Source organism: Oncorhynchus keta, chromosome 10 (assembly GCF_023373465.1).
Source record: "Oncorhynchus keta strain PuntledgeMale-10-30-2019 chromosome 10, Oket_V2, whole genome shotgun sequence".
NCBI lineage: Eukaryota > Metazoa > Chordata > Actinopteri > Salmoniformes > Salmonidae > Oncorhynchus > Oncorhynchus keta.
In genome coordinates this window covers 65,716,622-65,732,406 of record NC_068430.1, presented here as the reverse complement: position 1 = coordinate 65,732,406, position 15,785 = coordinate 65,716,622, and the positions used below count along the sequence as shown (strand labels likewise).

The window sequence follows — 15,785 nt, the reverse complement described above, 5'->3', positions numbered from 1 at the left end:
ATAGAGCAGCCAGAACTGCCAGTCTGCATGGAGCAGCCAGAGCTGCCAGTCTGCATGGAGCAGCCAGAGCTGCAAGTCTGCATGGAGCAGCCAGAGCTGCCAGTCTGCATGGAGCAGCCAGAGCTGCCAGTCTGCATAGAGCAGCCAGAACTGCCAGTCTGCATAGAGCAGCCAGAGCTGCATGGAGCAGCCAGAGCAGCCAGAGCAGCCAGAGCAGCCAGTCTGCATGGAGCAGCCAGAGCTGCCAGTCTGCATGGAGCAGCCAGAGCTGCCAGTCTGCATGGAGCAGCCAGAGCTGCCAGTCTGCATGGAGCAGCCAGAGCTGCCAGTCTGCATGGAGCAGCCAGAGCTGCCAGTCTGCATGGAGCAGCCAGAGCTGCCAGTCTGCATGGAGCAGCCAGAGCTGCCAGTCTGCATGGAGCAGCCAGAGCTGCCAGTCTGCATGGAGCAGCCAGAGCTGCCAGTCTGCATGGAGCAGCCAGAGCTGCCAGTCTGCATGGAGCAGCCAGAGCTGCCAGTCTGCATAGAGCTGCCAGTCTGCATAGAGCAGCCAGAGCTGCCAGTCTGCATAGAGCAGCCAGAGCTGCCAGTCTGCATAGAGCAGCCAGAGCTGCCAGTCTGCATAGAGCAGCCAGAACTGCCAGTCTGCATAGAGCAGCCAGAACTGCCAGTCTGCATAGAGCAGCCAGAACTGCCAGTCTGCATAGAGCAGCCAGAACTGCCAGTCTGCATAGAACAGCCAGTCTACATGGAGCAGCCAGAGCTGCATGGAGCAGCCAGAGCTGCATGGAGCAGCCAGAGCTGCCAGTCTGCATGGAGCAGCCAGAGCTGCCAGTCTGCATGGAGCAGCCAGAGCTGCCAGTATACATGGAGCAGCCAGAGCTGCCAGTCTACATGGAGCAGCCAGAGCTGTCAGTCTGCATGGAGCTGCCAGAGCTGTCAGTCTGCATGGAGCAGCCAGTCAACCAGACTCTTCCAGATCCGCCAGCCAGCCAGGAATTGCCGGAGCCAACTACCTGCCTGAGCTGCCCCTCAGTCCCGAGCTGCCCCTCAGTCCCGAGCTGCCCCTCAGTCACGAGCTGCCCCTCAGTCACGAGCTGCCCCTCAGTCACGAGCTGCCCCTCAGTCACGAGCTGCCCCTCAGTCACGAGCTGCCCCTCAGTCACGAGCTGCCCCTCAGTCACGAGCTGCCCCTCAGTCCAGCGGGGTTCTGGGTGAGGACTATTAGGCCATGGTCGGCGGCGAAGGTGGATTATCCCAGGACGCGAAGGGGAGGAACTATGACATTAATGGAGTGGGGTCCACGTCCCGAGCCGGAGCCGCCACCATGGACAGACGCCCACCCGGACCCTCCCTATGGTTTTGAGGTGCGTCCGGGAGTCCGCACCTTAGGGGGGTGGTTCTGTCACGCCTTGGTCATAGTATTTTGTGTTTTCGTTATATATTTGGTCAGACCAGGGGCCTGTTGCACAAAAGTAGAATTAAGACATCCGGGTTAAATGACTAAGCTGAGCTCATTATTATTATTATTATTATTATTAAGCTGAGCTCAATGAAGCCAAAACATGCGTCCAGGCTTAATTGGTTGCACAAAGACCAAGCCAGGATGAGCAGACACGGATTCATTAAGCCGGGTGAAACCAATCCTGGATAGGTGCGCGCTCACGGCTCACTCAAATAGACCCCGCCACAGATCACAGATTAACTGATTTACCATGGCAACTAGAGCCGCGTACTTTTCCCCGTCGGAAGCACAAATCCTCATGGAGGCATACGAGGAGGTAAAAGATATTAAGAAGAAAGGCAACACCGCCACAGTGATAAAGCAAAGAGAAAAAGCGTGGCAAAGTATTGCAGACCGCCTGAATGCGTAAGTAGTGCACAATTACACACTCACCGCTCCGCTGAAACATCACAATTACAATTCAAATATTTAATTCACATCTCCAAAAACACCGTTGTACTGTAATTATGAAACGGTTAAATTTTTAATTGAAATGCACTGCAGATATGAGTGAAATTGTGTAAAGTAAGTCCATCACACTGTATAAAGCTATGATAAATTATTATTAAAGCCTTACATTATTATTTAACGTTACTACGCTCAGTACGGTTTAATCTTAGCCGTTGTACTCTGCGTCTTATGTTGTCCACCGTTTTTTTGTGTTTCTCCTGCTTTCATTAATGTAAAGCTGCTTTGACAGAATGAAACAATTGTGAAAAGTGCTATATAAATAAAATTTAATTGAATAAATAGATGAGCTATAATAATAATCACTTTAATTTATATCTAAAAAACATCTTGAATATTTTCTTGAGCAAAATTACCTTGGAAAATAAGCAAAAAAATCTGCCAGTGATGTGCATTGATTGGTGTAATATTCCTCATCTTATGATTTCAGATGGTCTGCAATGCTGACTGTGTGATCAGCAATGTTGTGGCAAAATGGCCTGGCTCAGTCCATGACTCCAGAATCTTTCGGGCCTCTGAAATCTATCAGTGCCTATCACAAGGTAAGCCACACAACCCCTATTTATAACCATCATGGCTGTGTCAAGAATATCACTGTGTTTATGAGGTAGTAATGATGAGATTTTGTGTTGACAGGTGAATTCTCTGGTGTGTTGCTGGGAGACAGGGGGTATGGCTGCCAGCCTTTTCTCCTGACACCTTTCACAGACCCCCAGGAAGCACAGCAGGCCTACAACCATACCCATGCCAGGACCAGGGCCAGAGTTGAAATGACCTTTGGCCTCCTGAAGGCACGCTTTCACTGCCTTCACAAATTAAGGGTCAGCCCTGTTAGGGCATGTGATATTACTGTGGCTTGTGCTGTCCTCCACAATGTGGCCTGCCTGAGGAAGGAGAGGGCCCCCAGAGTGCCACCAGCCATGGACTGGGACAATCCGGCAATCTTCCCTGATGACGACAGTGGTCGGCTGCTGAGGGACCAATATGTGTTGAATTATTTTAGTTAGTATGTGTGCTTTCAATTTTGGTTAAATATGTCCTGCGGTGGCAGAGGAATTTTTTTGGGTTCGTTTTTTTACGAATTTGGCCTCTTATGATGTTTGTGCGGTATACTGTGTGTAATACAAGGCTGCAGGGAGGCTACTGCATCCATTCATTTGTCTGTTCAGTTGATGTGTATGGATTTGTCCTGCATTTATTTTAGTGTGCAGACATGCAGGGTGTGTTATATACAGACCTTTGAATGTGTATGTATCATTTTGTATAATATGCTTGGATTCTGTGCTTTCCATCTTGTAGAGTCACTGTGACTTCAGTTTCGAAAGGAGCTGATGGTTTACCTGCTTTGTTTTGTCCTTATTCAATAAAGGAACATAATGTTACACATTGTGTTTTTATATTCATATGGAATGTGTATTTGTTTATATGACAGAGTACTAGGGCCACACTGAAGAAAAAAGGATAAAGTCATAAATTTATGAGGCTGGTTCTTTCTGCAGAAAAGCTACATATTGTTTTTACAGTTTTGATACTTATGACAATGTGATACTTAATATTCTGGCACATCAGCATGTCTTTGTTTATGAAACCATACTGAAGTACAATTTCACGAAATGCCCCGCATCTGTCATTTTAACAACTGTCCTCCTTTAAAACAACTGGTTACAATATTATGACTTGTCTTTTTTTTCCCTCTGTGGCCCTAATATTCTATCATTTTATATATAGTCTATGGGAAACTGTAAATTATCTAATGATAGCAACATCTAAAAATCATGTTTTATCCAAAATCATTGAAATTAATGATCACAAACGTTTAAATAATGACAGTGGGTCTAGTTATATGTGATAACAATGTATAGTGAGCAGTGAAATAACTATTGGTTTCCATTTGTGGTGACTGCTGACTGACATTAGGGATGAGATTAAATAGATCCTGGCATTTAGCCTGGTCTGGAGCAGGCTAGCTCCACAGAATAAATCTCCATGGTAATTTATACCATAACATATCCTCCTGCCCCCTATCCATCTTTAGTGCAACCGGATTACGGATCAATTGAGCCAGGATCACCAAGATATCCTGGCTTAATCCCTTATCCTAGTTTTGTGCAACAGGCCCCAGGGTGTGACATGGGTTTATTTTGTTGTGTTTCGTATTGGGGTTTTGTAGGCATTGGGATTGCGGCTGAGTAGGGGTGTAGCATAGGTTTGGCTGCCTGAGGCGGTTCTCAATCAGAGTCAGGTGATTCTCGTTGTCTCTGATTGGGAACCATATTTAGGTAGCCGGGGTTTCACTGTGTATTTTGTGGGTGATTGTTCCTGTCTCTGTGTTAGTTATTCACCAGACAGGCTGTATAGGTTCACACGTTCCGTTTGTTGTTTTGTATATTTATAAGTTACTTCATGTATCGCTATTCTACATTAAAGAACATGAGTAACCACCACGCTGCATTTTGGTCCAACTCTCCTTCAACAGACGAACGCCGTTACACTTTGGAGAAAATCACTTACTGCTTGAGGAATAAGTTAGACATTTTACAGAATTTGGCAACCTTTTATTGACTATATGGAGAATCTCCCCCCACATCTCATTGATTGAATCTATATATAATCCTCACATAATGTTTCACACGTAATGTATATTATGTAGCCTACGGCAGGTGATCCAATGTCTCGTTATTTTACTTTTTTAAATTTTGTATAACATTTTTTTATTTCTTATTGTTGTATGTTTGTTTATATAACTATAATTATAATTTATTTTTGTTACGTTCGTCTGTTACTGTCACTTTGTCCTATCGTTGTCTAATATCTTTTCACTTTTGTTTTGAATTTTCTTAATTGTAAAATGCAAAAATAAAATGTAAAAAATATATATATATATATAAATGAAGACCCATGGCAAAATTGTGTTAAGTGTTTGCAACAATATAGAATGGGCGACATACTGTATCTACAAATGATTTAATAACTTTAAGAACTTTTTTCAGGACTTCTGCGCATCAATGTCATTCAGTATAACAAAGGTAAAAAGCATATCACATGATGGTAATCTCTAAAATATTTGATGATTTCACCTTTTCACACTCTAGTAAACTTTGTAACAAAAATGCCTGTTCTTCGCACAACACAGAAAACATACTTTTAATGTTATATATAAATGTTATATATAAAAAGCTATATTAAATATGAAAAGGATAATCTTCATAGGTCAAGGTTATTTTATATTGGTGGCCGAGGAACTGCCTGTTAAATATGTTTATGTATGAAATCCATATCACGCTTTTTTCCTTCAGCACAACAAAAGTTGTTATACCACAATGTCACCCGTTATGCTGAAAGACAGTAGCTTTGTTATCCCATGTTTTTACTAGTTTACAACATTTAAACATGCAATTCAAATGTACTTGTATGAATACAGAATATTATCATTTTAAAACTATTTTATGGCATTTCAAGGTACATTATCTTTATACTGTAGATGCGGTTGTCAAATAAGGAGAGGGCTGCACGCACAGACAAAACATTAACGCAGATCCAGTTGCTATGGAGGAAAGACAATCCAGAAGAAAAGCGAGGTATTGTTTTCATGGTTTCAAGTTACTGTCAGCAACAGAATAAGATATAATAGGAAATAAAGCTGGGTGAATAACACTTAACATAAAGTTGTACAATACACTGTAGATAATGTTTTATTGCACTGCAGTTAAGGTATAACTGATGGATTATATTAGTTAATATAATATTACACAATTATGGATTTAAAATGGATTATATTAGTTAATAGCTGGGGCACTTTATGAAAAATCCAGACTGTACAAGTTTGAATTGAAGTAGTCTGATGGGCATTTTATATAGCTATTTTGTTTATCTTGAAATTGCTTTTGTCTACCTGCATTGAATAGAAATGTACCAGTTTGTGTAGCAATGCATAACTAGCATGTAATAATGCAACGCAAAGTGTTGCCGCAGGCGCAAATAATAGAAATGTCATCATTATTAACATTAGCAATGAAAATGTAACAAAACAGGTTTGAGAAAGGCAGAGGGAGTTGATTTAGCTTTTATACTTTGTATTATCATTGTATAGCCTACTATTAAGAGACTACTAATAACATTTAATGGATGGGAATCCTATTCTGTGCCAGTGTCATAACTATTACATTTTCGTTTTTAAGCTATCAGAGAAGATCATTCCCCGTCATCCACCGATCCATACAATGACACACTGATGCTGAAAAAAAGGGAAACATTTGGATTAAATCAGAGGCGGCGCCGTGAAAAAAATCAAACAAATTAATGTGGTGATGAACTTACCTCCAGTATCCACTGAAGGAAACTCTTTTGAGCAGCACCCTGAACAACTTCCACAAGTACAACATGAACCTGCACCTCCAGAGCTGGAGCAACCATCTGAGTCCTGGACTCCAGAACTAGAGTAATCCCTTGAGCCTCAATCACAAACACTTGCTTCCTCCACTCCAGAAAAAAAGTGAAGGGTGTATCAAAGCATTGCAATATAACTTTTAGAAAGACATACAGTGTTTCGTGCTGACTTTTAGCAAAACTACAGTTTTTTGCATGTTTATGGAATGTTTATTAATGAATGCTTTGTTGGGAATGTTCCATGCTGATTTAATCCTATATGAATTAAAGTGTACCTCATGTGCCAGTTAAACTATGTTGCATAGTAAAACCCATGTTCTTTATGTATGTGGAGTATGGGTCCACATACACACATATATGGAAGATAAATTCAGATAGCCTGCACATTTGAAACATCTTATCCTGTTTTTTTACAGTTTTACACTTAAAATAGCTAAAAGAAAAATACTATTGCTGCTACTAATAATGGTTAATATGATCATTAGTGTTATTGCTGAAGGAATCATATTTAATTAAGTTGTGGGCCGTAGTGATAAGTGTGATTCAGGGTAACAAAATTGTGATACAGTATAAAAACAGTATTTTATATTAGAATACAAAAACTGTTTTGTTGACTCATACACAAAAACATATCTCAAAGGATGAAGTTCAAGATATTTAAATAGGTTTTTGAAAAAATTTCAGTGGAAGGCAGGACATTTTTGTAAAAAGAAAAAACATGAAACACAATTTGAGTTGTTGTGACCCGTGACACATCAAATATGTGGTATTAAAAATAAAATGCAATTTTTTCTGGGTAGTTATTTTTGCCAGTCTATGCATGGATATACAGTGGGGAGAACAAGTATTTGATAACCTGCAAAATCGGCAGTGTTTCCTACTTACAAGGTCTGACATTTTTATCATAGGTACACTTCAACTGTGAGACGGAATCTAAAACAAAAATCCTGAAAATCACATTGCATGATTTAAAATAAATGAGCTTTCTGGGCGCTGTAATTGACGTTTTAATTATTGCTACCCTAACAACTTTATACATCTTTGACATACATACATACATAGAGACGCACACACATACAGTTGAAGTCGGAAGTTTACATGCACATTAGCCAAGTACATTTAAACTCAGTTTTTCACAATTCCTGACATTTAATCCTCGTAACAATTCCCTGTCAGTTAGGATCACCACTTTTTTTAAAGAATGTAAATTGTCAGAATAATTTATTTCAGCTTTTATTTCATTCATCACATTCCCAGTGGGTCAGAAGTTTACATAATCTCAATTAGTATTTGTTAGCATTGCCTTTAAATTGTATAACTTCAGTCAAACTTTTCAGGTAGACTTCCACAAGCTTCCCACAATAAGTTGGGTGAATTTGGGACCATTCCTCCTGACAGAGCTGGTGTAACTGAGTCAGGTTTGTAGATCGCCTTGTTCGCGCACACTTTCAGTTCTGCCCACACATTTCCTATAGGATTGAGGTCAGGGCTTTGTGATGGCCACTCCAATAACTTCAATTTGTCGTCCTTAAGCCATTTTGCCACAACTTTGGAAGTATGCTTGGGGTGATTGTCCATTTGGAAGACCCATTTGTGACCAAGCTTTAACTTCCTGACTGATGTCTTGAGATGTTGCTTCAATATATCCACAATTTCCCACCCTCACGATGCCATCTATTTTGTGAGGTGCACCAGTCCCTCCTGCAGCAAAGCACCCACACAACATGATGCTGCCACTCCTGTGCTTCACGGTTGGGATGGTGTTCTTCAGCTTGCAAGCATCCCCCTTTTTTCTCCAAACATAACGATGGTCATTATGGCCAAACAGTTTTACTTTTGTTTCATCAGACCAGAGGACATTTCTCCAAAAAGTACAATCTTTGTACCCATGTGCAGTTGCAAACCGTAGTCTGTTTTTTTATGGCGGTTTGGAGCAGTGGCTTCTTTGCTAAGCGGCCAAGTTATGTCGATATAGGACTTGTTTTACTGTAGATATAAATACTTTTGAACCTGTTTCCTCCAGCATCTTCACAAGGTCTTTGCTGTTGTTCTGGAATTTATTTGCACTTTTTGCACCAAAGTATGTTCATCACTAGGAGACAAAAATGTGTTTCCTTCCTGAGCAGTATAACGGCTGCGCGGTCCCATGGTGTTTATACTTGCGTACTATTGTTTGTACAGATGAACGTGGTACCTTCAGGCGTTTGGAAATTGCTCCCAAGGATGAACCAGAATTGTGGAGGTCTACAAGGTCTTGGCTGATTTCTTTTGATTTTCCCATGATGTCAAGCAAAGATGCACGGAGTTTGAAGTTAGGCCTTGAAATACATCCACAGGCGCACCTCCAATTGACTGAAATTATGTCAGAAGCTTCTAAAGCCATGACATAATTTTCTGGAATTTTCCAAGTTGTTTAAAGGCACAGTCAACTTGGTGTATGTGAACTTCTGACCCACTGGAATTGTTATACAGTGAATTATAAGTTAAATAATCTGTCTGTAAACAATTGTTGGAATATGACTTGTGTCATGCACAAAGTAGATGTCCTAACCGACTTGCCAAAACTATAGTTTGTTAACCTGTTGAGCGGAACCCCTCGCCAACAGCCAATGAAATTGCAGGGCGCCAAATACAAATCAGAAATCTCATAATTCAAATTTCTCAAACATACAAGTATTAGGCACCATTGTAAAGACACAATTCTCGTTAATCCAGCCACAGTGTCGGATTTCAAAAATGCTTTACAGCGAAAGCTCCACAAACGACTATGCTAGGTCACCACCAACTCACAGAAAAACCCAGCCATATTTCCAGCCAAAAATGAATCACCATTTTTCCATGTTACACAATACATGTTTTGTTTGGTAAAGTTCATATTCAGGTAAGGACATTTGGAAGCAAAACATATAGCTAGATAGAGAACAGCAATGCTGAATGTACTTACCCTCTACTGAGTATAACTTAAAATGGATAAATACAAATCATTCAAAAATCTTATTTTACATTGGCGTGTTATGTTCAGTTGTGTCAGTTGTTCCAAAACATGCAGTGATATTGCAGAGAGCCACGTGAATTCACAGAAATACTCATTATAAATGTTGATGAAAATTCAAGTGTAATGCATGGAAATATAGATAAACTTATATAGAAGCAAAGGGGGGACCAACTCAATATTAACCAGTTATGCATTAGGGGGCGCTATTACATTTTTTGGATGAAAAACATTCCCGTTTTAAACAAGATATTTTGTCACGAAAAGATGCTTGACTATGCATATAATTGACAGCTTTGGAATGAAAACACTGACATATCCAAATCTGCAAAGATATTATCTGTGAGTGCCACAGAACTGATGCTACAGGCGAAACCAAGATTACATTTCAAACAGGAAATGCCCCAGATTTTGGAGGCGCTTTGTTCCAATGTCTCCTTATATGGCTGTGAATGCGCAAGGAATGGGCCTACAATTTCTGTCGTTTCCCCAAGGTGTCTGCAGCATTGTGACGTATTTGTAGGCATATCATTGGAAGATTGACCATAAGAGACTACATTTACCAGGTGTCCGCTCGGTGTCCTCCGTCGAAACTATTGCGTAATCTCCAGGTGCGTGCATGTTTCCATTTTGAAGAGAGGAGAAACTAAACTGCCACGAGTGACTTATCATCGAATAGATATGTGAAAAACACCTTGAGGAATGATTCTAAACAACGTTTGCCATGTTTCTGTCGATATTATGGAGCTAATTTGGGAAAAGTTAGCGTTTCAATTACTTAATTTGAGGTTTTTCTCAGCCAAACGTGATGAACAAAACGGAGCGATTTCTCCTACACAAATCATATTTTTGGACAAACTGAACATTTGCTATCTAACTGAGAGTCTCCTCATTGAAAACATCCGAAGTTCTTCAAAGGTAAATGATTTTATTTGAATGCTTTTCTTGTTTTTGTGAAAATGTTGCCTGTTGAATGCTAGGCTTAATGCTATGCTAGCTATCAATACTCTTACACAAATGCTTGTTTTGCTATGGTTGAAAAGCATATTTTGAAAATCTGAGATGACAGTGTTGTGCTAATGAGCTTGAGGCTATACTTAAGATCCCGGATACGGGATTGCTCGTCGCAACAGGTTAATGCCCATGATTTTGGAGTGAGATGTTCGACGAGCAGGTGTCAATATACTTTTGGTCATGTAGTGTAGGCTGTATCCTCTTTCAAAATGTAGCAAGTGTTGTCATCATTCTTGCTGCTTCCACACACACACACCTGCGAGATCAGGTGTGCGTGTGGTCTCAATTTAATAGAGTAGGCAATAGCCTATGCACGGGCGGAGAAGCACGGGGCAGTTATCTTTCCAAGGAAATGTACTTCCTAAATATGATTAGGCTATAGTTTACTACATGTCATAGAAATAAATATTGATCGTCCATATTTCTGTCTGAAAATCTTCACACTCCTAAAAGGTAGGCTAAGGAAGGCACAACCTAGATTGGATCCAATGGCTTAAGTAGATGACCATGTTATTTATACAATCTCGTGAAAGTGACAAACTGACACGTTTCCATTTTTGTCAAAAACAACTTCATTTCAAAGGAGTGACTGGTTTGACAGCCTGCACATGCGCAGTTCAGCGCGAGACGACCGTTAGACCCGACGAGGAGTTTCTGTGCTTATCTAGGCAAAGTCACCATAACATCGGAGAAGCAGTCTCTGCGAAATACACTTGATTGATTGAACATGTGAGGTTACACAATGCTTTGCTTCCCCACTGTGAAGTCACCACAGAGACGGGACAACAGCTACATTTACATTATACTCCGTGTGTGTTACACCCTCCTCCCATGTTTCCTCCTTCCCCCTATTGACAAAGGAGATGTGAGGACAGAGAGAATTAGTTAGTTTGCCGACACATTTTTATTCAGAATTGATCAGTGATGTGCCTTTTGAAGGTGTACTGTCACTCACAACATCATAGATAATGACAAGAAGCTACTAGAGGTGACAGGAAAGGCTGTCTCAGTTTACAGGAGGGAAGGGCTCTCACACACGCGCTTTCTTTTTCTGTTATATGCGTGTGTGTCTGTGTTTACATGTGTGAGAACTTAGCTTCCTTAGCAAAAAACACACACGATGCTCAAGTGGCATGATATTGAGGCAGTCACCTGTCAAGGAGTTGGCAGCAGAATAGGAGTCTTGCTTAAAGATTCACCTAACCATCTGATAAGCATGCTGAGTCCCTCAAGAATCACTATCGTCATTTCCTTTCCTTATTTAACCCTCTTCTCCCCTTCTTTCTCCCCTTCTTTCTCCTCCCTCTCTGCTCTTCTCCTTTCCCCCTCCATTACCATAGACACCCTCTATCTGAACATGGGGGAAATCCCTTGAAGACAGTGCTCTATCAGTGATGATTTTCTGCTCTGGTGAGCAAGGAATCTCTCCCTCTATATTCGTACTCACTATCTCATCCCCATTTTTCATCATCTTCCCTCGGTGCATTTTATGCAGGTTTGGAAGCCGAGGTAAGCCTGTCTTAATGAGCTTTCGCATCTGTTTTTCTCACTGCGGCACTGAATGCAAATAGCTAAGGGGAGAAGCACATGCCTCTTTCAGCATGGAACGGAGAAAGAGAAAGAGGCAGAGTTCACTCAAATCGAGACAGGGCTGATAATGGATATTTCTACCATTGGAAATCATTCTTTGTTATGACCCATCTAATACCTTTACTATAAGACTATCAAATCCTTAAGCAATTTGAGACTAGGCTGTAGAAATATCTACATTTATTTTTCCCAGATAAGTTGTGGCCCAATGAGCCAATTTACAAATAAGGATTAGGTGACCATGATAATATAACATGTTGGGTTTGAAATTTACATAAGACACAATATATTTGCAAACAATACCAAGAGCTGTATAGTGACCACTTCAAAACAGTTTGTCTCAACCAAAGAATGAGTATTGCTAGTTTTCTGGAATGATATGACAATTAATGTCCTTGTTCCCCCAATGGTAATATTATACACCAATGCATCCCACTATTACGAATATTTTTTTATTTAACTAGGCAAGTCAGTTAAGGACAAAATGTTATTTACAATGACGGCCAACCCTGGACAATGCTGGGCCTATTGTGCGCCACCCTACGGGACTCCCAATCACAGCCGGATGTGATGCAGCCTGGATTCGAACCAGGGACTGCAGTGACGCCTTTTGCACTGAAATGCAGTGCCTTAGACCGCTGCACCACTTGGGAGCCCTGAGCATGAAAAGATTGTTGAAAGGGAAATGGCTACTCCAATCTTACACTTTTTATCAGAAACGGACATTTGAAGTACCCATAAGCCTATACCTCATCCTTAGAAAAAAACATGCGAGCGACAAATGCCTGTCTGTACAGCATGTGTGAGACCTTGCAGAGTTCTTGCCAATACTTTCGATTCGTAATAGAATTGCTATGTCACATACCGCAAAACTTCAATTAATAGCCTGGGCATTTGTTTGCTTAAATCACTGACCAAAGCAGGCGCTCATGAGAGACAGGCATCTATTTCCTTAATGCAGACAGCTTTTTCTCATCTTACTGAAGTCGCAAGACATTGCAAGCAGAGAAATGTCAAAAAACAGCATTCTGTTGCGAGATACAGCATTTGATTGCTGATAGACAGGCCTAATGCATGGTTCTGACTCAGTCTGCCTGGTGGCCGACCTGCCTATACTGTGACCCTCCCCTTTCTCTCCGTCCCTCGCAAGCTCGCTATGAAAGATACAAATGTTTGTAGTGCGGCAACTAAGTCGACTCGGTTTAAAAAATACTGAATCTTAGGAGTCGTTTCCTCGTGGAAGATGTGTTTTCTTTCTACTAAAAGTCTTGGCAAGTCACGTTATTTAACACATTCAAAAGTACTTTAGGAGAGTGTGATCTGCGCACAGGCAGCATACAGACAGCTCAGAGATGATTTCATTGACAGTTCTGGTTGCCAAGTGATGGTCCAGCTTCAGAAGTCGCATTCTACTGCGTTGTGAGTTGACGTGATATTTTTCTTATTGTTTGAATGGAACAGATTTTTTCATTTTTTATTAAATGGCAGTTTAAACAGTAAGCTACATTTTCAATTTGTCACATTCCTATATGTCATGCAAGCAAACCACACACAAAATGTGCACTGCATATTTCTATATGTGAAAACGAGTGTCATTTACAGTATCAACATTTATGATCGCTATTCTTGATTTAGTTACAAGGATGACATGCGTTTTACCCTGGGTTGTCCTGAACAGAATGAGCCTGTTTGTTGTACAGTCATGGCCAAAAGTTTTAATGACAAATGTTAATTTTCACAAAGTTTGCTGCTTCAGTGTGTTTAGATTTTTGTGAGATGTTACTATGGAATACTGTAGTATAATTACAAGCATTTCATAAGTGTCAAAGGCTTTCATTAACAATTACATGAAGTTGATGCAAAGACTCAATATTTGCAGTGTTGACCCTTCTTTTTCAAGACCTCTGCAATCCGCCCTGGCGTGCTGTCAATTAACTTCTGAGCCACATCCTGACTGATGGCAGCCCATTCTTGCATAATCAATGCTTGGAGTTTGTCCGAATTTGTGGGTTTTTGTTTGTCCACCCGACTCTTGAGGATTGACCACAAGTTCTCAATGGGATTCATGTCTGGGGAGTTTCCTGGCCGTGGACCCAAAATGTCGATGTTTTGTTCCCCGAGCCACTTTAGTTAACACTTTTGCCTTATGGCAGGAGATGTTGCTCTCTGAGGATGTGCTGGTACCATTCTTTATTCATGACTGTGTTCTTAGGCAAAATTGTGAGTGAGCCCACTCCCTTGGCTGAGAAGCAACCCCACACATGAATGGTCTCAGGATGCTTTACTGTTGGCATGACACAGGACTGATGGTAGCGCTCACCTCGTCTTCTACGGACAAGCTTTTTTTTCCGGATGCCCCAAACAATCGGAAAGGGTATTCAGAGAAAATGACTTTACCCCAGTGCTCAGCAGTCCAATCCCTGTACATGTTTTTCAGAATATCAGTCTGTCCCTGATGTTTTTCCTGGAGAGAAGTGGCTTCTTTGCTGCCCTTCTTGACACCAGGCCATCCTCCAAAAGTCTTTGCCTCACTGTGCATGCAGATACACTCACACCTGCCTGCTGCCATTCCCGAGCAAGTTCTGTACTGGTGGTGTCCCAATCCCGCAGTTGAATCAACTTTAGGAGACGGTCCTGGCGCTTGCTGGACTTTCTTGGGCGCCCTGAAGCGTTCTGCACAACAATTGAACCGCTCTCCTTGAAGTTCTTGATGATACGATAAATTGATGATTTAGGTGCAATCTTACTGGCAGCAATATCCTTGCCTGTGAAGCACTTTTTGTGCAAAGCAATGATGACGGCACGTGTTTCCTTACAGGTAACCATGGTTGACAGAGGAAGAACAATGATTCCAAGCACCATCCTCCTTTTGAAGCTTCCAGTCTGTTATTCAAACTCAATCAGCATGATAGAGTGATCTCCAGCCTTGTCCTCGTCAACACTCACACCTGTGTTAACGAGAGAATCACTAACATGTCAGCTGCTCCTTTTGCGGTAGGGCTGAAATGCAGTGGAAATGTTTTTTGGGGAATCAGTTCATTTGCATGGCAAAGAGGGACTTTGCAATTAATTGCAATTCATCTGATCACTCTCCATAACATTCTGGAGTATATGCAAATTGCCATCATACAAACTGAGGCAGCAGACTGAAAATTAATATTTGTGTCATTCTCAACTTTTTACAACGACTGTATATTATAATAACCAAATATAGCCTATTAACAGCTGAATATAGAGAAAGCATGCCAACTGTGCCAGTGAGAAATGTTTAACGTTAAACCCTGCACATGCATGCACACACATTCGTGCATGCCTGTGTATATGTGCACGTGTGTGTGTGTGTGTGCACGCTTGCTTATGTGTGTGCAAGTGCGTGTATGTGAGACCTTCCTTAGTGAAAACACACACGATGCCCAGGTGGCAGGGTTGGCATGAGGAGTGTGGTCGGAAGTACCAACGTTCCAGGAGATTGAGGCAGTGACCTGCCAAGGAGCAGCAGAACAGCAGTGTACTTGGAAGATGGAGCTACAGTCACACGAGGCCATATGTTGCTCCCAACTAACTGGTAAGCAAATGGCCACTGGAATGTTGTTTTCTCCCCATTCTGCTGACAAGTATTTATTTTCCGCTCATACACAAGTAATAAAGGCTCAAATAAATAAAGGATTAAAAAAAAATATCTCTCCCTCTCCCACTGCCAGCCTCTTTCCCTACCTGCCAGCCTCTTTCCCTACCTGCCAGCCTCTTTCCCTACCTGCCAGCCTCTTTCCCTACCTGCCAGCCTCTTTCCCTACCTGCCAGCCTCTTTCCCTACCTGCCAGCCGCCTCAGT

General features: G+C 41.4%; 2 protein-coding genes across 8 annotated transcripts in view; one reads left to right on the top strand and one right to left on the bottom strand.

Annotated features, from left to right (window-relative positions):
• LOC118389397 (regulatory-associated protein of mTOR-like) overlaps window positions 1–15,785 on the bottom strand; it is a 214,622-nt gene that overhangs the window by 110,572 nt on the left and 88,265 nt on the right. The gene's annotated exons all lie outside the window — the stretch shown is intronic.
• On the top strand, window positions 2,338–3,743 carry LOC127932298 (putative nuclease HARBI1). The gene is made up of 2 exons (XM_052527663.1): window positions 2,338–2,514; window positions 2,609–3,743. Exons 1-2 carry the CDS (start codon window positions 2,403–2,405, stop codon window positions 2,977–2,979), a joined length of 483 nt encoding a protein of 160 aa, XP_052383623.1. The 5' UTR covers window positions 2,338–2,402; the 3' UTR covers window positions 2,980–3,743.

Coding starts and splice junctions, on each gene's coding strand:
- LOC127932298 (XM_052527663.1), top strand. CDS start 2,403: ATGGTCTGCAATGCTGACTGTGTGATCAGCAATGTTGTGGCAAAATGG. Junction 2,515..2,608: donor CTATCAGTGCCTATCACAAG/GTAAGCCACACA, acceptor TTGTGTTGACAG/GTGAATTCTCTGGTGTGTTG.